Below are 21,488 nucleotides of genomic sequence, written 5' to 3' on the forward strand. Positions count from 1 at the left end.
CAGAGCGCTTTTGAAAGTATGTGGTGTCTTGATAAACTGAGCAGATATTTGAGGTTTACACAGCTACATTCTTGCCTGAAAACATGTTAAAAGTTTATTTTGTGACCCAGAAAGTACGGAGCCCCACAGGGGACATGGGAGAAAAAAAAATGAAGACGGACTTTTGCGAGATCTCGCAAAACAAACTCGGGATCTTGCAAAACTTTTGCGAGATCTCGCAAAAGTTGAATTCCAACAATAGCGGCAGCTACTTAGTTGTAATATTACTCTTTCTGGGTCACAAAATACACTTTTAAGATATTTTGAGGCGTGAATGTAGTTGTGTAAACATCAGATACTTGCTCAGTTTACAAGACATCACATATTTGCAAAAGTGCTCCGACATTTTCGGAGATCTGACACCCACTATCTTGAAGCTAACGGAAGGTCGAGACCTACTACAGCCGGGAAGAACACCGCTTTCCCGGCACATCGTGCCTCGACCTCCCGGTCGGCTTCAAGCTGGCGGCCTCCGAAGAAGACACTCCAATCGATGCAACATGGGGTCAGTATCATGCCTCCACCTCCTGAGCTACAGCTACCCCGTAGCCCAGAAGGTAAAACTGTCACCTGCTAAAAAAAAACAAAACCCTGAAGCCGTGAACAAACTCATCTTAGCCAAAAACACCTGCAGGCTGTAAAAGTAAAGTTGAGCTTCATTCATGTAACAGGAATCGTTGAGGAAATTTAGAGCATTAAATAAAAGAAGTCAACTGATGGTTATCTTTTGAGAGTTTTATTTTTGCAAGAAGGAATTCAGTCACACACGTGTGCACAAACAGTTTGCCATGTTTTTTTTTTGTTTGTTTTTTTAAGCAATGTAGGGATGGACACAGCAGACAGGTCGAACCACGCACACATAAGAATGACAACAATAACAAAACACATCAGAGGACTGATGTCAGACAAGCCTGCCAGTCATGTCATCTCTGGTGTGGATGTGGCTCATGCACGTGTATTCTCAGGGACCTGTGGTACACCAGTACCTGAGCAGCATAAGTGCACACTCAAACGTATCAGGTGCTGTTCTGTAGGGAAGAGCTGGTGGTGATGGGATTCTCCTGCAGGAGCTGCCATGGATCCAGTTGGCCATCTCACCAATTTTGACCGTGGTATTCATGAGGAGTAGCCCTTAGGAGGGTCGCTGCCAGCGTTTGACAGTGCTTCCTCCTGAGCTGTTTAGCCCCAATCACCGGGTTTTACATCACACAGGTGGTGGGAGACGGTGGCATCTCTGACCATCAGGGAAACTCAGACGCGTTAAGTTCAGTGAAGTCCATCATGACATAGCCACAGGGTTTTCAGGTTGTGTTTCCTGGGTTAGTAACACCAATCATGCAAGAAGAACAACACTTATCTTCATGGGTAGATGATCCTATAGCCAGCATTCCTCCTTCTGATGGATGGTGCAGCGCAACAGTAGAAGCACATTTCCAACAATGACACAAGTTGTTTGTTGGTAAGTGGTTTTGGTGTGCACTGTTTAGCTTCAGTGTGTTTGGGAGACAGAACTGTAGCCATAGCTGAAATCTGACGCCTCAGGAAATCTACTAAATGTAGAACAGAATTAAACTCACAGCTTATTGCTGAGCTTGCCAAAGTACACAAAGTGTAAACTAAGGAGGTACTAGAGCATAAGGAACTGATCAAACAGGACACACAACACTGAGGGATCGCAACAAGTGATGGAATAAAACAGGCTTAAATACACACCAGGGACCACGGGTGAGCAGAGCTAAGACGCAAATCTCAATGCCCACTCTCCCCTTCACTGTTTGCAATTTTTATCGAACCACTAGCAGCAGCAATTAGACAGAATTCAGCAATTAAGGGCATAAAATGCAAGAACGTGGAACATAAAATCAGCCTCTATGCGGATGATGTGTTACTCTTTCTCCAAAATTCACAAACCAATATCTCTGGGGTGATTGAATTGATAAACTCTTTTGCAAGAATATCAGATTACTCAATTAACTGGTCAAAATCTACAGTCCTTCCGATTAATTGTTCCTTCCATAATTCTTCTTCTACTCCACTGCAATCGGGAAATATAAAATATTTAGGTATTAATGTTTCTCCCAAGCTTGCAGATCTAACTAAATTAAACCATATCCCACTTTTAAAGAAAGTAGAAGGTGATCTGGCTAGGTGAAAATGTCTACCCATATCACTCATGGGAAGGGTTGCCGCTATAAAAATGATGGTCTTACCAAAAATAAAATATTTATTCTCGATGATCCCAACTAAACCGCCACAAGATTGGTTCAGATCTCTAGATTCATGTATGTCCAAATTCCTTTGGAAAGATAAACCCCCACGTATAAGCTTAAAAACACTACAAAAGACCAAGGATAAAGGAGGATTAGAACAACCTAACTTTCAGCACTACTTCTTAGCCAACAGGCTTCAATTTATCTCAGGATGGCTAAAACATACCCTCTTAGATGAACCTTGGCTAGATGTAGAACAAGCACTTTGCAATAATCTAGAGATTTCAGATCTACCATTTATCAGCTCAAACATCCAACGGCATGAATGCTTCAAAAGCGTCAACATCAGCTCTTCTCTGACAGCATGGTGGGAGTTTCTGAAGTTGACAGAGTCTTCATTACTCCCATGCAAACGTACACCTATCTGGAACAACCCTGACATATTACAAAATAATAATATGATAAACTTTCCGGATTGGAGTGTTAAAGGAATCAAATACTTAGAACATATATTAGAAGGAACAGAATTTATTTCATTTGACAGACTAGTTACACAATATGGGATCAACAAGAAAAGATTTTTAGAATATCAACAAATTAAATCCATAATAAAAAAGAAATTCAAACCGGGTCAAGTTGAACTACAAACACCACCAAGTGTGGTTCAATTTCTTACTCTTAAAACCCCCAAATTACTATCCAAAATATACAGAATTCTTTCTAAAACAGATGAATCAATATCACTTCCTATTGCAAAATGGGAAGCGGATTTATCAGTTAACTTAGACCAAAACTTCTGGTCTCAGATTTGCTTAAAAACCTTTCATCTAATTAGAAATCCCAGTCTTCAATTAATTCAATACAAAATACTACATAGAGTGCACTATACAGGCCATCGGATGTTCAAGATGGGCTTTACTTCTACCAACAACTGCTCACACTGCCAAACCAACTCACCGGACAATTATATCCACGCTCTTTGGTTCTGTCCACCAGTTCTGAAGTTTTGGCGCGAGATATGTGAAGACTTATCAAAGTGTCTGAAATGTAACATTCCAACTTCCCCTTTAGTGTGTTTGTTGGGCATCTTAGATAATGTCACTACAGATAAGAATATAGCCCATATGGTTTTCACTGCCCTATGCATAGCCAAGAAAACAGTCCTCATGAACTGGAAAAATAAAAATAATCTTAATTCTAACCAATATAGAAATTATCTATTAGATTACATTAGTCTTGATACAGCCTCTGCCACCACATCAGATCAATTGCTCTGGGCTCCTTTAATCAGCTCCATCATCTAGTGGGGGGTCATAGTTTGGTCCCGCCTTCACTGTTGTGATTGGTGTGGGGGTAGGGACAAGCTTAGGGCGTCGGGAGGTTCCCCAGGAGCATCTTCCTTGGGGGGCTCAACCCGGGGTAGCGGTCATGGCCAATTAGGGGCTCTGTTGGCTCTTAGGTGACGGTTTCCTCGTGGGTGCGTGCAGCGGGGCTAGGGGAGGGTCTGTGCTGACGGACGGGGGATACTGACCTGGTAGCCTGGCTGCCGCTGGGTAGGTCCGGGACGGGCGTGAGGTTCTGGGGGCGCTCCGGCTCTGGGCTGGGGCCCTGGCCGGGCCTCGGGGGCTTGGGTCCTGGTTGGTGTGTTGCCGGGGTTGTGGGCGGGTGGGTGTATGGGGGCCCTAGCGCAGGGTGCCGCCGGTGCATCGAGCCACCTGAGAGGCTCTTCAACTGGTGGGGGAGGTTGTCACATCTTGCAGGAGCTTTCCTCTCTTCAGGAACTGACTCTGTAGGAGGGGGAGATATAGGAGAGGTGGAGGAAGATCTCAGCCTGGGCGTCTATTGTCTTGTGTAGTCTGGAAGATGAGTGGATGATGGGGTGGGTGCAGTTTTGGACTGTCCCGGGGGGCCGGGCGGCGCCGCTACACTGGGCCCCGGTTCGAATGGGCCTGGGCCCCCTTTCCCTGGCGGATCGCGGAGTATGGGGGTGCCTACTCGGGTAAGCGGGGGAGCTGGCCCCTCCCTTCCTTCCCTCCCCATCTCCAGCTGCCTCCCTCTTCCCGCTCCACCACAACCACCCACACATGCAGGGCCTTGGAGTAGGGGTGTGTCACAAGGGTGCAGAGGAGCCCCCCCCCCCCTTGTCCCCTTCTGGCTGCCTCTGCCTCAATTTTATCCCACAACTTAGACATTCACATTACTCACACTCTCATTACACATACATATAGGATCTTGGGGGTGGGCACGCTACACGGATTCCAAATTACCATCAGGGTGTACACCTCACCCCTGGCGTCGTTGCCCACCTCTCAATTTTAAATACACGTAGACATTGAGGGCTATCAGGAGGGGCTATGCACTTACCTGCTGCTCTCTGGCAGGTAGCTCCATGCCCTGCTGGGTTTTAAATGCACCTTAGAACACACATGCATCAACACTACAATGAGCGGGTGGAGGGAGGTTTGGAGTCTTCTCACACCCCCGTTCTCTGCGACCTGCTGGAGCGGGGGGCCGGGAGGAGGAGTTGGCCATCCGACTGGGGTCTGGAATGTGGGGCCTCCCTGCTGCTGCGGAGTTGGGGCGGTCTGCTTCTCCCCACCGCAGGGAAAAGGGTAACACCACCTGGGTCTGGGTGCAGTTCCCCCTCCAGGGGCAAGGGTACCTAGACCCGGTTCTTAGAGTACGCTTGGGGAGTGTGATTGTGTGTACAGTGTCTCTCTATGTCTGTCTCCACGTTGGTTGAGTGTGGAGTAAGTGCATATGAGAGCATGAGGGTGGGAATGGATGTTTGTATCTGTGTGTGCCTGTATGTCTGTGTGTATATGTCAGGTTAGGGACATCTCAGGCCCTCCAATGTTTGGAGGCCTATCTCCCCCCACCACTTCCCCTGCCGGGGGCGGACTCCCTCAGACATCAGTGCGTTGGTGGTTCTTTGTGTCCGGGGATGGGCGTCCAGGTACCCACCGGCTCACTCCTTGGCGGCTGCTTATCAGTGCCTGGAGCCTGGGGCTCGCTTGGGCCGGAGGTGGGGTGCTCCCGGCATCTCGGCCTGGGGCTCGGTCACTCAGGCGCAGCTGGCTGCCGGCGGAGCTCACGGGCACATCACTGCAACCCCCCCTGGCTTCTGCTCCGCGGCTGCTGAGCGACCCCTCATCTGGGATTCTCCTCAGCTCTTTCTGGGACAGTGGCGCGGCTGCCCCTCTGTTGGTCTTCCTTGGTCTCTTGTGTTCTGGGGCCCTCTGGATGTCTGGAGTTTTGATCTCCTCCATACCTGCTTCATGCCCTGGAGGACAGGGCTGTGGCCCCCCACACCCTCTAGCAGATCATTACATGAAGGAACCTTTTAAAAACAAGCACGTCCATGCTCACAGGTGTACACACGGGTGCTCACACACACAAACTACACCCTTTTTGGCTCCTACCTCAAAGCACACTGTGTGCTGTCGATCTTACGTGCTGCACAATAATGTTTAATATTTAGTGTTTACTGTCATATTCACATTTATCATCGTGATGTTGTTTATTCTATTACTCTCATTTTCTTCTGCTTGTTTTCTTTTTTCTTTCTCAACAGGTCATCCAGGTGATTGATATATTTATTTATTTATTTATTTTTTGTCTGCTTATTCTGTTGGTTTTTGTTTTTTGCCCTTCTCCCCCGTCCCTCTTCTCAGCTGTTTTTCTTTCCCTCTTTCTTTCTCCCCTTTCTTTCCCCCAGTCAAGTCTGTCCCATATTCAGCAAGTGAAAATGAAATAAACAATAAAAGAAAAGAAAAGGTGAATCAAATGGACCATTACGGCAAGGCTGGGATGGTCAATTTGGTAAAGTAAATCCATTGGGCATCTTTCTTCGCCTTTAGACAATAATTCTGATGACAAAAGAGCCAAACGGGACAGGCAAAAAAAATTAAAAAAAATAAGACGCAAATCTAAACTTATCTCCAACTCACCATTAGAAACATTACTTCTGTTTAGAAGGGTGAGCAAACACACTCTTAAATGTACATGGAGATATTTATGGACTTTATCAGGAGTATGAACTTCTCTGATGAGGAAGTGGCCAAAAACGAGGCAGCTGATGAAGATGCTACTGGAGAAATGAGGAAGAAAATATTAACCTGGAAATGACGTGTAATTGATTTTGCTGTGTGTTATGATCACAACTATCAGTTTCTGTTAATTGTTCTTTTTGATCAATGAAAAGATGATTAACATATAATTATTTAAAAAATGCAAACCCTACACACACATCGGCTATGTACCACAGGCCTTCAAGGTGGCTGCAGTTAAACCTTTACTCAAAAAGCCATCTCTAGACCCAGCAGTCTTAGCTAATTATAGGCCAATCTCCAACCTTCCTTTCATATCAAAAATCCTTGAAAGAGTAGTTGTCAAACAGCTAACAGATCATCTGCAGAGGAATGGTTTATTTGAAGAGTTTCAGTCAGGTTTCAGAGTTCATCACAGCACAGAAACAGCTTTAGTGAAGGTTACAAATGATCTTCTTATGGCCTCTGACAGTGGACTCATCTCTGTGCTTGTCCTTCTTGACCTTAGTGCAGCATTCGATACTGTTGACCATAATATCCTGTTAGAGCGATTAGAACATGCTGTAGGTATTACAGGTATTGCACTGCAGTGGTTTGTATCATATCTATCTAATAGACTCCAATTTGTGCATGTAAATGGAGAGTCCTCTTCACACACTGAGGTTAATTATGGAGTTCCACAGGGTTCAGTGCTAGGACCAATTCTGTTTACATTATACATGCTTCCCCTAGGCAGCATCATTAGAAAACATAGCATACATTTTCACTGCTATGCAGATGACACCCAGCTCTATCTGTCCATAAAGCCAGATAACACACACCAATTAGTTAAACTGCAGGAATGTCTTAAAGACATAAAGACTTGGATGGCCACTAACTTTCTGCTTCTTAACTCAGATAAAACTGAGGTCATTGTACTCGGCGCTGAAAAGCTTAGAAATATGGTATCTAACCAGATTCTTACTCTGGATGGCATTACCTTGGCCTCCAGTAACACTGTGAGGAACCTTGGAGTCATTTTTGACCAGGATATGTCCTTCAACGCACATATTAAACAAATATGTAAGACTGCGTTCTTCCATTTGCGCAACATCTCTAAAATTAGAAATATCCTGTCTCAGAGTGATGCTGAAAAACTAGTTCATGCATTTATTACTTCCAGGCTGGACTACTGCAATTCATTATTATCAGGATGTCCAAAAAACTCACTGAAAAGCCTTCAGTTAATCCAAAATGCTGCAGCAAGAGTACTGACAGGGACTAGAAAGAGAGAGCATATTTCTCCTGTTTTGGCTTCCCTTCATTGGCTTCCTGTTAAATCCAGAATTGAATTCAAACTCCTGCTCCTCACATACAAGGTCTTAAATAATCAGGCCCCATCTTATCTTAATGACCTTGTAGTACCATATTACCCTATTAGAGCACTTCGCTCCCACTCTGCAGGCCTACTTGTTGTTCCTAGAGTATTTAAAAGTAGAATGGGAGGGAGAGCCTTCAGTTTTCAGGCCCCTCTTCTGTGGAACCAGCTTCCAGTTTGGATTCGGGAGACAGACACTATCTCTACTTTTAAGATTAGGCTTAAAACTTTCCTTTTTGCTAAAGCATATAGTTAGGGCTGGACCAGGTGACCCTGAATCCTCCCTTAGTTATGCTGCAATAGATGTAGGCTGCCGGGGGATTCCCATGATGCATTGAGTTTTTCCTTTCCAGTCACCTTTCTCACTCACTATGTGTTAACAGACCTCTCTGTATTGAATCATATCTGTTATTAATCTCTGTCTCTCTTCCACAGCATGTCTTTTATCCTGTCTTTCTTCTCTCACCCCAACCGGTCGCAGCAGATGGCCGCCCCTCCCTGAGCCTGGTTCTGCCGGAGGTTTCTTCCTGTTAAAAGGGAGTTTTTCCTTCCCACTGTCGCCAAAGTGCTTGCTCATAGGGGGTCATATGATTGTTGGGCTTTTCTCTGTATCTATGAAGCGCCTTGAGGCGACATTTGTTGTGATTTGGCGCTATATAAATAAAATTGAATTGAATTGAATTGAATAGATGTTTCAGGGTTTTATTTGGAAAATATATCATGAGAGCGATACAGCACAGAATAGGCAGGACCCTGCTTTGTACTCAGATTTTAAAAAAAGACCTAAACAGAAGAAAGGTAAAAAATAGATTCAATCAACATCCAAAACGCTTTAAATAAAAAGGATACAGTGATTAAAGTATTCAAGTCAGGCTGTGATGGGTGTACAGACAATGTGAGCCTGCAGAAGGAAGGAAGAGGCGCTTCAACGAACGTCTCTCTCTCCAATCAAATCTGTCAGCTTTGCATACATAGACGACCATTAGACACTGTGCACTTTGCATTTCATCAACCGTGACACTGGCCAAAAACAAACAAAAAACACTGTAAACCTTCACTTCTGCTGCATCACCACTGGCCTCATGTGTACAAGGTAATTCTACAGTACATCAATAGGATCATATCATGATAATATAAGGACAACACGTTTACACAAAGCACAATTAGGGATGTGAAGTGGTGCTGATGCTCATCATAACTTAATCCCACAATCTGCAGTTTTTCCATCATTCAAGGCTCCAGATGCACAGACCAGCTGGTGCTTCAGTTCAGCCAACCTATCAGGGAACACTGCAGCTGTACTTGCAGTGTTGCTATGGATAACATCATGTGAGGGAGCAGTCAATTAAAAATAAGTTAAATGAATGTTGTGTTGAGACTGCAGAACTGCATTTCTGGTCCACTTTAGCAGCAGTGGAAATCGTCCTTCGTACAGACACATCAGTGATGTTTAAAGCCACGAGGAGCAAGTTCCAACTTTTCTGAAGTGACCCTATCATGTGGGCATCAAGAATGGGTCCAAAAACCTGTGCTCGGCAGGAATGATCGTGAGAACAGTTTGTGTGAACATGGGAAAGTTGACAACGCAGCTCCTTTCCTGAGACAGGCACATCGAGCCAACGTTAGCAGAAACAAATGCCCCCATTATCCTCGCTGTGTCACGCACCACTTATGACATCACGTGTCACGTGACAGAATCTTTGCAGCACTTTGGCCAGCCGTGCACCTCTTGCTCTTTGTAACTTTGTGCATTGCACTGCGCCTGCTGCAGCTGGGATCGGGTCGCTCTGTACCGCCATTTGAATCATATTCCAGTACAGAAGCTGAGATGTTGGAGCAGGTAGAAAAAAAACAAGTGTGGAAAAAAACTTTGCAATAAAAAACTTGATGAAGTCTTGGCTTTTGGTTTTGAAATACAACTGACTGTGAGACAAGGCTGTGGCGGCGAGTGAAGCGACCACTGCGGCGGATGTACTGGGCCTTAATACAATCTCAAGTAAGAAGGAGAACGTTTGGTCTGGTTCCAAACACTTCTAGGCATGCTTTGGAACAACCACTGGTCATGTGGCTTGGAAACATTTTTAAGTAGTAATTATTAAATGTAAGCTAATCTAGTGAGGTTTCGAAACACAGACAAAACCAATGGTATAAGCTGTGTCCCAATTCCTAGGCTGCATCCTTCAAAGGACCCGTCCTTTACGGTCTACGTGGGCCGGGTCCTCCAAAGACTGAGAAGACTGAGAAGGCCGGAAGTGTGAGGCTGTGAAATTGGACAGTCTAGCCTTTAGTTTTGCGTCACCGCTGTGTCGGTGGAGTTTAATAAACTCCTTGCTATCTAAGATATAACAAGACACTGGAGTAAACGCTCGACTGTCTCACACTTCTGTTTGATCAGTTGTCTGCTTGACGTTTATTCAGCTGTGTGAAAACTATAACTTTAATCTCAGCCAAACCGATTTACTCAGGAACAAACAAAACACAAAGCCAAACAATAAAATTTCAAGTTATCTAAGTGACTTATATAACATGTTTAACCTGAGTAGCAAAAGACGGCGGGGTGTTTGAAAACGATGTGCCGGGAGTCCGGTGTTCTCGCCGGCTCTAGTGACCCTTGACCTCCCAGTCAGCTATCGAGCTAGTGGGTAACAGACATCTCTGAAAACGTCAGAGCGCTTTTGCAAATGTGTGGTGTCTTGATAAACCAAACTGATATTTGAAGTTTACAAGGCTGCTTTCTTGCCTGAAAATATGTTAAATGTTTATTTTGTGACCCAGAAAGAATAATAAGAGTAATATTACCGTTATTACCCAGAAAGAGTACTAAGAGTAATATTAAAACTTAGTAGCGGCTGCCATTGTTGAAAACTGGAATTGGCCGCGCTATGAATTCTGGGATAGGTTGGGGCATGAAGGACACACCCTTCAAATCCGGGGAAATGAAGGACCCATTCTCGGCTGCATTTGGACAGCCTTCGTCACGTCGCTGTGACATAATCAGCCTTCAAATGCGGCCTCCGAAGGATGCGACATAGGTTTTGGGACACAGCTATAAAGATGTACCCAGGCTGGTTTTACCAAATGGAACCTGTCGTTTTTACTATATTCACAAAGTGATGAACATGAAGGTTTCTTGAAGTGTTAAGAGTCGATGTGCTCTTTTCTAAAGCTCACAGAACAGAAGCTAAACCCGGAGTTACATCATGATAGCAGTTCTCTATACAATTCACACATTGCGAAAGAAAGGTTTTACCCTAAACAGACAGAAAAATGTGGACATGTGCTCACGGATGTTTCATTGGTCTCATATAAGATTGTTTTCTTCACTGGAAGAAGTGAATTTCAAGTTTGCTGAAAAGTGGAAATGCGACACCTGAGATTTTCCAGCCGTCACTGGTGTTTGTGGCAATGACGCCTCCTGCAGTACATCTGCACTTGTTTGGTTGACACTTCTGTCCATTGTGATGCTATGCTGTGGGTGGGCTCAAATAACGCAGCTGTCCTGATCCTCACCCTGTCCAACCGGACTGTCTTCTGGGGCCAAGTCCACCTCCAAAAAGTCGGATTGGTCACTATTCTGAGATATTTTCACCTCTTCTGCATTCTCTTGGACTCTGCTCACTCTTTGGCACGTTCTAGACTTGGCAGGGCCAACCAGAGCCAGACAGACGGCACTAAGACCTGTGCCTGCTGCACAGGAGTAGAAAGCAGCACCATAGTTGTCAGTGATGTCCACCAGCATACCTGGGGAAAAAAAGAGACAGCTGTTAAGACTTTATACCCAGAGATGTGTTAAATCAAACCGAAGAAGTAGGCGCTCATACCTCCCAGCGGTGGTCCAGCAAGTCCAGCAAAGCTCTGAATGAAAACATACACTCCCACAGATGACGGCATCTTCTCGATGCCCACGACATCTTCTTCAGCCAGCATGGGAATGTGCGTGGAGCCCACAGTGCCCATGAGGAAGCCAAAGAAGCCGGAGCAGATTGCCAAACCCCAGAACTCCCACACGATAGTGAAGGCCACCAGAACCAAGCTCATCAGAACCACACACCCCAACAACACCAAGGTCTTTCTGAATCGGACTTTGTTTAGCACCACTCCGATCAACAAGCGTCCGAAGATGTCAGCCACAGCCATCACAGACAGCATATAGGAGGCCATGGTGGACTCCACACCCCTGCTTTTGCTCAGTTCAATGATGTAGAGCTGTGGCGCAAAGAAGCCAAGAGTGGCGAATAGACCAAAAAGGGAGTAACAGATGAAGCCAGGGTCTTTAAGGACAGAGAAGTCCAGAAGTTTGGAACCTGTGGAACTTACAGGGCCCCCATCTAGCTCTGCCAGTTCCCCCTTGTCCTCACTGACTTGATCCGGCACTTTGTCCTTCCACTCCATCAGAGCTTTGGTTTCTCCTTCTGCATTTCTCAGGTCTACATTTGAGGCAGACAGGGAGGTGACACCAGAGTCCTGTGAACCTTGGGAGATGTCCGAACTGATGGAGGTTCTGGTTTGTTCATTTTCCAGCTCGTAAACAGCCTGCATCTCTTTCACGGAGAGCGTCTCGTCATCATTTTTCTTTAAAGGTTCTTCCTCGATGACGATTGGACGAAGGAGAACCCCACAGCCAATCACAGATGCTTGAATTATACCTAGAATAACTAGACAGGAGCGCCAGCCAATATGTTCCTTGAGTGTAGTGAAAGCTGTGGGAAAATGGGAGGTACGAGGAGAAGAACAATCAGATTATAGGTCACAAGCCATTTCTGATGTAAATGCTCTTTTATCACTTACCTGGGGCAAATACAAACATAGCAACAGATTCTCCTGAAGAAGCCATCGAGGTGACGAGCGCTCGCCGTCCAGAAAAGTACTGGGCTAGGATGGTGATAGTGGGGAGGAAGCTGAGGCAGTAGCCAAGGCCTGTAAAAAAAGGAGAAGAGAAAAAAGGGACATGACAGCCACTGGTCCGCATGGTAGAACACTGCTAGGGGGGTGGGTCAAAGATTCAAGGTGTCAGGTCACTCCTTTGTCAAAGATGGTAGGCTGCTTGTGATGACTCGGGTTTGCTACAGCTGCTGCTGAAAGACAAAAGGCATGTAAAGACAAAAAAAGAGAGACGGGGGAGAGAGAGGGAGTTGCCGAGTTAGCTGTAGTCCACTTCACAGGCCGACATGGTCATTAGGGTGGGAGAGCTAGCAGTGCTTTCTGTCCAAGAAAAAAGCAAGTTAATGTGCCTTGATGACATTTCACTCCACCAACTGGGTCGTCATTCAATCTTTCACTTTGGTTAAGTCAATTTACTGCTCTGTCTTCAGCTGCTTCAGTTTTATTACACCTGATCCCAAAGTAAAATTTGTGGTTTGGGAACTATTTTACTTTCCTGTTCTGCTCTGTTCTGTCAGTTCTGGACAGCTAAGACATCAGAGTAGACCTGACTGGATGGTGTTTGGGAGAGGCCGTTCACCTCTCACTCATTGGACAGTTGTGGAAGAAATACATTGTAGCAGATTTTGTTGCTCACACTGCTAGGAGTCCCTTTAGATCAAGTCAAAGAATTCACAGGGTGTTAAATAAGACAAACACATCTGCAAAAGTAAAGCTGTAAACAGCAAACCAAGGTGACAAAAACAGACACACAGAGGTGTGGAAAAGCTTGTGTCTTTTTAGTACCTGCTACAATCCCAGTGGTAATGTACATCTCAGTGACGGAGCTGGTGAAGGCAGAGGTGATAGTTCCCAGGCTAATAAGGAAGCCTCCCGTCATGACCACAGGTCGATAGCCAAAGCGGTTGCTCAGCATTGTCGACAGAGGAGCTAAGGATGAAAATCAGAACAGCAATGTATTGCTATGTATTGTGATACGCATCATAGGCAAAGTCTAATACCAGGAGGGGGCCAAGAATTGATCCTTCCTGATATGGAGTCCATACAGGGCTGGACTGAGACAAAAATCAGCCCGGGCATTTTGACTAATGACCCACCGTGGTATTATAGGGAAAGCCATAAAGCCTCTATAATAAACTTAAACCTCACCATCCTCCCTATTCTGGTATTCTAAACAGTACTTAGCAAAAATATAAAACAACCTAATTTATAATTACGTATACCTGTCGGGTTGCCAACTCCCAGCAAAAAAAGAAAAGAAAAAAATAGGGAACCACTCCCCACCCTCTGCCTGAAGATGCTTAACTAACAAAACAGATTTTAATTTAATGCACTTATTAAAAAAATGCACAGAAACCTATCATTTTTCGACCTCCTCAGCTGTAATTGGTCCAGCCCAGAGTCGATCATGACCAACTGGCCAATCCACCACCGTTCATTTATATCGTAAAAAAGAGAAAAAGAAATAAAACCCCATCTGCCCATAAAAACAAAAAATCAAGAGCGGCCCACCGGGCAAATGCCCGATGGCCAGTCCAGCCCTGAGTCCATATCTCCTTCATCTATAATCTGAACAACACAAGGGCCATTTTTCCGATCTATCTGGATATTATTTGTATAATAGTATTAAAGCATTCGTTAGTTCTGCAACAGACTGGCCAGGGTGTGCCCTGCCACGCTTTGTAAAGGTTTAAGAAATAGGAAGGTTAGGAAATGGGTCCTGACATTACCTCCTGGCTTTGTCTTACATTCAATTTTTCTGCAAAGTCTCTTAAAAACTTAAAGAGTGCAGGAGAAGAGACTGACCAGAGAAGGCGAAAACGAAGACACAGATGGAAATGACCCACGACACACGGCTGTTGCTCTCCCCAAACTCTTCCATCAGATCCTGGAGGAAGACACCCAGGCTCTTGATGACCCCATAGGTGCAGACCTCCACTAGGAAAAAAGCCAGAGCCACAACCCAGCCCCAACCACCATCGGGCACCTCTGGGTAAATGTTTGGACCCAGACAACTTTGGACATTGGGTATCTTCATTGTTAAACCAAGTCACCTGCAGGACGAGATGGAAAAAAACAGTTATAATTAGAGGTCAAAGGTGAATTTGCTGATTTTGGGCCATTTGGCAGCTGCAGAACTTCAGCAGAAGCAGAGATGTTTTAAATAAAAACAGCCCTTTGCTGCTTCTGAGCACCAAGTCAGGCACATTTAACAGAAATAGCACTGGTTGATAAAGAAGAACCAATACTTTGACCGTAAAGTAAATATTAAAGCACTATATGACAACTAGTCCATTTAACATACCCCCCCCTCCATATACCTCAGATGGCTCAAACCACTTCCTTTGTCAGATGTACTACACAAAGAGAATAAGAGATAACAAGTTTAATTACTCACTACACACAAATCCAACCAATCTTACTGTACCCGCTTGATTTCACTGGAATAAAGAAATTTAAATATTAAACTACAATTTTGTAAAAATGCTGAATCTCTGCTTTTGCATTGTTTATGGCTAAGAAGACAAACTAAGGTGGTCACTTATTTTTAAATTGGCTCTTTACTGTAAAAGCCAGGGTAAGACTCGAGTGGGCTGAGTTTAGAGCAGCCTGTGCGATGCATGTCTTTAATGTTGACACCATTCTTTGCACACTTAAAAATCAAACCAGGAGTGTTTTCAGGCAGTATTTTGTCTGCACAAGTTGAAAGTTAAGTCCCTCATCTGCTTTGTGCAACTCTGATGCACATCTAACAAACTCACACTGAAATCACAAGTTAAAAAGTTAAAATAAACATTTTTAACTAATAAGACTGATTTTTAATGTCACAAATTTAATACACCATTTTCTTATGCAACTACAGATATTTTGGTTCACGGGTATTAAAAATATAGTTATCTCTAATTAACTGCCAATTTAACAATGTTTGGTCTGTTTAACAGTGTGAATATATTTAAGTCCCAGCATGAAAATTGCAGCTCAAGTCTACACTACTCGATGCAGAAACTATCTGCATTTATTCTTTAACCTGAAAATCTTCAAGCAAAAAACTTTGATTTAAAGTAAAGTCAACTTTTCCTTAAAAACACGAAGCTTTCCAGGTTTGAGAACAACTACACTTGTAATACCATTCTCAGTCATGAAATTAACCCTTAGATGAGCCTGAAAATCCACCTTTCCCAAAACTGATGTAAAGATATTATTTATTAATATTCTTTCCCACAGCCTGAAATATGCAAAGCTAAAATGAATTATGATTCTTTATATTTGAACCCTTTCCAGTATATCTACGTAACGCCACTGGTTTTTATGGAGAACAAAACTAAAAAGTTCTATAAACTACATTCAAACAAGTGGTTGATTATTATTTGGGCCCTCAGATCAATGATCGGTAGCAACATTGATTTTCAGGCATTATTATTTTTTCTGTAACGTCAGATTTAAAAAGAAAAAAGTCACACTTGATGTCCTAAAAACAGAAATGGCAGCTTAGAAAATCATTCTGGTTCAACACTACTAAGTTCAGTACAACACTGAGGCACATATGCATCACAGATCTGTTGGAAACTCACAACAATGTAACATATTGTTTGTTTAAACAGTTTAACCTGTTACTGTGTTGGAGCAACTGTAACCCGCATCATTTCCTTAGGGATACTTAATAAAGTATTGTGATGATGGTAGCACTGTGGGAGCATGTGATCAGAATTTCTCACCATCTTTGAATCATTAATAAAATGATCAGAACACCGAGAATGACAGGATGGTCCTTAAACGAGTATTAGTGTACAGATTATTAGACACACTAAATATGGACAGTGGAATAATGAAAGCTGCCGCTGCCAACTTTAAAAGTAAAATGTTACACACTCCCGCGGTGAGTATGACAAAGACACGCGGTATGCGTTAGCGCTGCCTGTGTTAGACATATCCGCAGTGCAGAGGAAGGATGATGTCAATATATCGCGTCCGTGGGCTTTCTTACCCACTAAAACAGCGCAGAAGTTATTTCTTGACTCCTGCTGCTATTAACTGTGAAATGTTTCTAAAAACGTCGCTTCATTTGAGTCTTGACGTGATTTCTGTGCGCCTTTGATAAAATAATAAATACGTCAGTAAAGTATAGTTCAGATAATAAACCTTAGAAAATGTTAACATCAGGCGCTACCGCTGTACCGCACCTCTCAGCACCCGAGGCTCGACAGCATCCTACCGCCGGACTTAACTTACCTCCAGAGCAGTGAGGGAAGACAGCCGTGCGATGGAGCAAAGTTCTCCTATCTCATGATCATTATAATGGATCTGTGCGGTTATCTGGACAGAACCTGTCTCAGACTGTAATATCTACGTATTTTAAACAATATGTGAAGAATGAAAGCGGCTTAGACACAAAGGCGTCCGGTCTCAGGGAGCTGCATCTTTTGTCTTCAGCGGATGATTTCCTGCCTGCTTTGGCAGCTCTTTACCGGCTCAAGCCGGTATTCAAACGCGGGCGCGCAGGTCTGGACTTCGTGAACGCGCAAGGTTCCTCGTGCAACATAACTGACGACACGGAACGTCGTGTAGTGCGTGCAGACCGGCGCCGCGCCCGGTACCGTGAAAAACAGCGCTGTAGACTGAGCTAATTGTTCCCAGTGGATGAGGTCCGTTGGAGGGTGCATTTGAGATCCACAGCCATAAATAAATCCCCACGACACACGAGCCCACGGTCAGTGTTTATCGGTTTAACACCCCAGATCTAGCAAGTCAGCAACAGCGCTTCACATGAAGGGCTTTCAAATGGTAGACCTGCGCGTACTCTCACATAAAGCTTCCCGCATGTGACACACGCGCTTTTTACCACACATCGCTGCAAATCCTGGCGCGCGCTACAAGCCCACGAAACGCGCGGCTGCCACAAACAGGTTTATTCTAGTTGGGAAGAGGTTTGTACCAGTCGGGCTGGAGGTCTGTGTGTGTGTGTGTGTGTGTGACAGTCGTGTTATAATGTATATGGTCAACAAACTGAGGCAAATAGAAGAAATACGAGCATCAGAGGAGCGAAAGGCTTCTTCCCACACGTGTTTGTTTCACCATTAACTCAGTCCCACGAACTTAGAACATTTATAGATAACTATAAAAAACCTGTTCGACTCTTAATCAGTAGAAGGGACGCAGCTTTCTAGTTCAGCAGATATTTGATAAATAGTCCTTATTTAGTTAGTAATGAATAATTGTTGCGCCTCTGACTTACCCACAAACTGCGTGGTTGGTACTGGTGGAAGCATAAAATCATTTGGTTTTTTCCACTACTTAAGTAAAACTTGAATAATGAAAAAGTAAAACTGCTGTGAAAAAACTGCCAACCAGTTCCAAGATACACTAGATATTTTAGTTATGATTTAACCACTCACATTTCAGGATGGTTGATGAGTATCAGCATTATTTTTGCCGGTTTTTTGTTATAAATAATGAACAACTCACCTTTCTTTTAGCTGTGACAAATCCTTTGACTTATTTGAAAGAGGTGCCCTGACCTGAAATACTTTTATGTGTGATACAGAGGTGTGGAAAGACAAGGCCCAGCCCTAAAATCTGATAGGACACCCCAGACAAAGCCAACCGTCCTCCAAGCAAAATAGATTCCCACAGAAGGATTTGAAGGAAACGTGTTGTCACCCAAAACTCTGTTACCACAAAGAGGACATTTGGAAAGATGCAGAGAATATTTGTCTTCACTGATAATGTATGTTACAGTGATAATGTTACAAATAATCATCTTTACTGGGGAAAAACTGGGAAAAAAATTAAAAAATGGGGAAATGACAGCTAAAGAAACCAACAACATGCACTCACAAAGCTAAATAGAACAAATATCATTAGGAAATGTTTTTGTCTATGTCAGTTTGGTTGAATTTGTCAGAATAGCCTACCTGATGAGGCCTTGGTTGAGTATCTAGATGTCTACATGAGCAGGAGTTAACTGCCTTTTGTTTTACCTCATATTGTTGCGTTGTCCTTATTAAACATTTATCGAGGGCAACTACCGCTCACCATCAACAAAGCACCAAACAGAATGTTGGTGGCTTGATTGATCATCGATTTTCAGTAAATTCAGTTCTATTCTGCAACACAGTTGCTTAAAGGTGCTTTATACTGTAAGGTAAAGCCCTCACAATAATACAGAAATGTCCTAGGACAATATACAGAAACCCAAAAGGCACCTACTGTAGTGTGAATGTGACAGAAAGTACTCAAAGCCACAGTGTATTTAGTCTGTTTTTCTCCAAAACCCCATCGTTGCCTTATTTCCTCTCTTGATTTTCACATCTCTTACTGGCTCCTGAGTTTCTTTGTCCCTCCACTGTAAAATGCGTCCCTCATAAATACCCCGCCACAATAAAAGGATCTTCATGGAAGCAGTTCATTGCAAGATGACAATGTTCCACACATGAAGCACAAGCACTCAATGGATATTTTGATCAGGAGCCATGTGAATGAAATGATATGGACTTCAGTCACTTACAGGTTAGACAACTACTCTCATTAAAACAGCAAAAATGGGGATATCTTTTAGGAGAATGGTGGTCAAACTCAAGACCTGGGAAACTGATGCCAGGACACACTGAAGCTGCTCTTATGGCATTCTTCCCCACACTCCTTACACTGAGCATTGATTTTACGGTCTATCACCTGTGGTGTGCAATGTTGTCACTACTGTAATTCTAATGTCACGCTGGAATTACTTTTCATGTCTATGCAGCAGTCCTGTGTGTGGCGTTCACTGTAGGGCTGTTAAAACGTCTAATTAGCTTAATAAACCAGTCAAATGTTAAATATCCTTCCAGGTATACATGACTAGCTCTGCCTCCTTTGGTATTTTTCTACATTCATGTCTTTTTCTTTCTTCCACGTGAACTGTCAAGACTGAACAGGGAATAATCTTTAATTCCAAACTGAAGATCATCTATACTGAAAACAGCTGAAAGCTCTTAGTGCCCTCTGTATTTGTGACTTTATATTCAAACAGGATTGTGCTGGTGTGCGTTTCACTTCCAAACGGGGCAATCACGTAACATAAGCCTGAAGTCCAACGTGATTATGTTTCTGATTAGAGAAGTTGCATAACTGTTCATGCGTCACTGATGTCAGTGATTAGAGATCATTTATATTAGTATATTTCAAAGTGTGACTTTGTGTCACGGCGAGTGAGATGAGCCGTGTGGAAAATAAAGGAGGATCCAAACGCAGGCACTTGTAAAGGTGTGATGGTGGTTTATTAAACACAAAATAAAAATGGACAAAAGGCGAACCGAACAAAGACTAAACTATACTGGGAACAAACTGAGTACAGAACACGAACGAGAGCGAGCAGAAACAGATTGACAGCAGGGAACACACGGATGAAACATGGTGGGAACGCAGACGGACCAGCAACTACGATGACAGAGGACACGACTTAAATACACACAGAGAAACATGGGAATTACACACAGGTGGTGGACACAGCTGGGAATAATCAACAAGACGAGACAGAGGGAAAACTGAACACACTCACATGAGACGCAAACCTTCACAATAAAACAGTAAACGAGAACACTACACCGAGACGCAGACCTGAGAGACAGACAGACAGAATGACACATGGAACCTGAACTAAACTAAATGTGAGATACAACCGAGAACAAATCCTAAACATGAATAAACAGAAACATAGAATTCTAATAATAATAAACCTCATAGTGCCCAAAACCACGACAATTATCCAAAAATAAACTAACAATCCAAAACTCAAAATACTGGGTCGAAACTGACCCAAAACCGTGACACTTTGAGTATTTTCTAATATTTTTTTTTTAAGATTCAGGTCAACTTGATTCATCCTGAGAAAATGTAATTTGGGTTGCACAGTTTCTACACACTGGGTCTAAAATATCAGCTAAAACCAAAATGAAACAGCTTATAAAGAAGGTACTGGACTTTAAGTTCATGTCAACAAGCTTGAAGAAGTCCAGTCGCCTGGACATTACTTGGACTTGCCCACTGGTAACGGGTAGTTCGAATGGTTATCCTAAAGCTAGAGTTGCTTAAGGTGGAATAACTTCAAGACTGTACTGAGACAAATATGCAGACTTGCTGTAGAACAATCCACACGGATGGACTGGTAATCATCCGGCAGAGCTGGCGAGGGCTGATGGGGCAATACAACTCTTTTTTTTTCAATATAATTACACGGGCTGTGGACCAGGTTGACTGGAAGCTGCAGCACTGGCAGCAGTCCTTATTTTCATTACAGTTTACTGTTGAAGAAGTGGTTGATAAAGATGGATAAACAATGAAAAGCTGACTAGAAGCTAGAAAGACATGCAGCAAAATGTGTCAAATTAACCAACACATTAGCTGTCGGCTGCTGCACCAAGTAGTAAAATTAGGAGCATTATTCCTTCTAAAGCATCTTTTTTAAAGAGAAAATAAAGTGATTATCTGATTAACTATTTTACTTCCTGTTTTTTGAACTGGACCATCTGCACTGTGTTGACTGATCACAGTGTGCTGTACAAAAAATGGAGAGGCTGATTTATTTTTTTGTCCCAGTCCAGACCTTTGCGTACAGAAACGTGAACAGGACAGTACACCTCTAATGTTATCAGGACATGATAAAAAAAAAATGCAGATATTAAAATTCAGACAAAATTAGAACATGGATAACCGAACTCACAAGTGCTAAGAAACAACACTATACTCTAAGGATGAAACACTATAGAACTGGAATCACTTCATAAACCCAAAATAAATCATGAACCCACAAAACTCAGAACACTGGGTAATCAATCCAGAAACTATAACAGTGTCACGGCCTGGAGGTTCAGCTGGTCGCTGATCAGCTGTTTCTCTCGCCAGGGCGGAACTCATTACGGGTTCGCGCCCTCAGAGGAGGAAACACCTGTGCCTCATCAGTGTGGATGGCATTTC

The 21,488-nt window shown here is 43.5% G+C and overlaps 1 protein-coding gene across 3 annotated transcripts; it reads right to left on the minus strand.

The window, feature by feature from the left end:
• Positions 1–8,343: 8,343 nt before the first annotated feature.
• slc16a6b (solute carrier family 16 member 6b) lies at positions 8,344–17,338 on the minus strand. Of its 3 annotated transcripts, XM_006807855.3 has the most exons (6): positions 16,767–17,338; positions 14,343–14,590; positions 13,323–13,466; positions 12,444–12,572; positions 11,477–12,355; positions 8,344–11,396 (listed from the first exon to the last, which is right to left on the minus strand). In XM_006807855.3, the coding sequence occupies exons 2-6, from the start codon at positions 14,572–14,574 to the stop codon at positions 11,137–11,139; spliced, it is 1,644 nt and encodes a 547-aa protein (XP_006807918.2). In that variant the 5' UTR covers positions 14,575–14,590; positions 16,767–17,338; the 3' UTR covers positions 8,344–11,136. The 3 variants fall into 3 exon arrangements, with proteins under 3 accessions (XP_006807918.2, XP_035771268.2, XP_006807919.2); XM_035915375.2 differs by lacking the exons at positions 14,343–14,590; positions 16,767–17,338 and having other exon boundaries at positions 12,444–12,727; positions 13,323–13,456; XM_006807856.3 differs by lacking the exons at positions 14,343–14,590; positions 16,767–17,338 and having other exon boundaries at positions 12,444–12,730; positions 13,323–13,441.
• Between the last annotated feature and the right edge of the window lie 4,150 nt (positions 17,339–21,488).

The sequence above is a fragment of the Neolamprologus brichardi genome, unplaced genomic scaffold, assembly GCF_056152115.1.
Source record: "Neolamprologus brichardi isolate AB-2024 unplaced genomic scaffold, ASM5615211v1 NODE_ptg000031l+_length_7269946_cov_1, whole genome shotgun sequence".
NCBI lineage: Eukaryota > Metazoa > Chordata > Actinopteri > Cichliformes > Cichlidae > Neolamprologus > Neolamprologus brichardi.

Excerpts from the sequence above, each read along its gene's own strand:
- slc16a6b (XM_006807855.3), bottom strand. The coding sequence starts at position 14,574 with ATGAAGATACCCAATGTCCAAAGTTGTCTGGGTCCAAACATTTACCCA. Across the intron at positions 13,467-14,342 it reads CTTCGTTTTCGCCTTCTCTG|CTCCTCTGTCGACAATGCTG; the intron begins GTCAGTCTCTTC and ends TTTCATCCTTAG. Across the intron at positions 12,356-12,443 it reads TATGTTTGTATTTGCCCCAG|CTTTCACTACACTCAAGGAA; the intron begins GTAAGTGATAAA and ends ATTTTCCCACAG.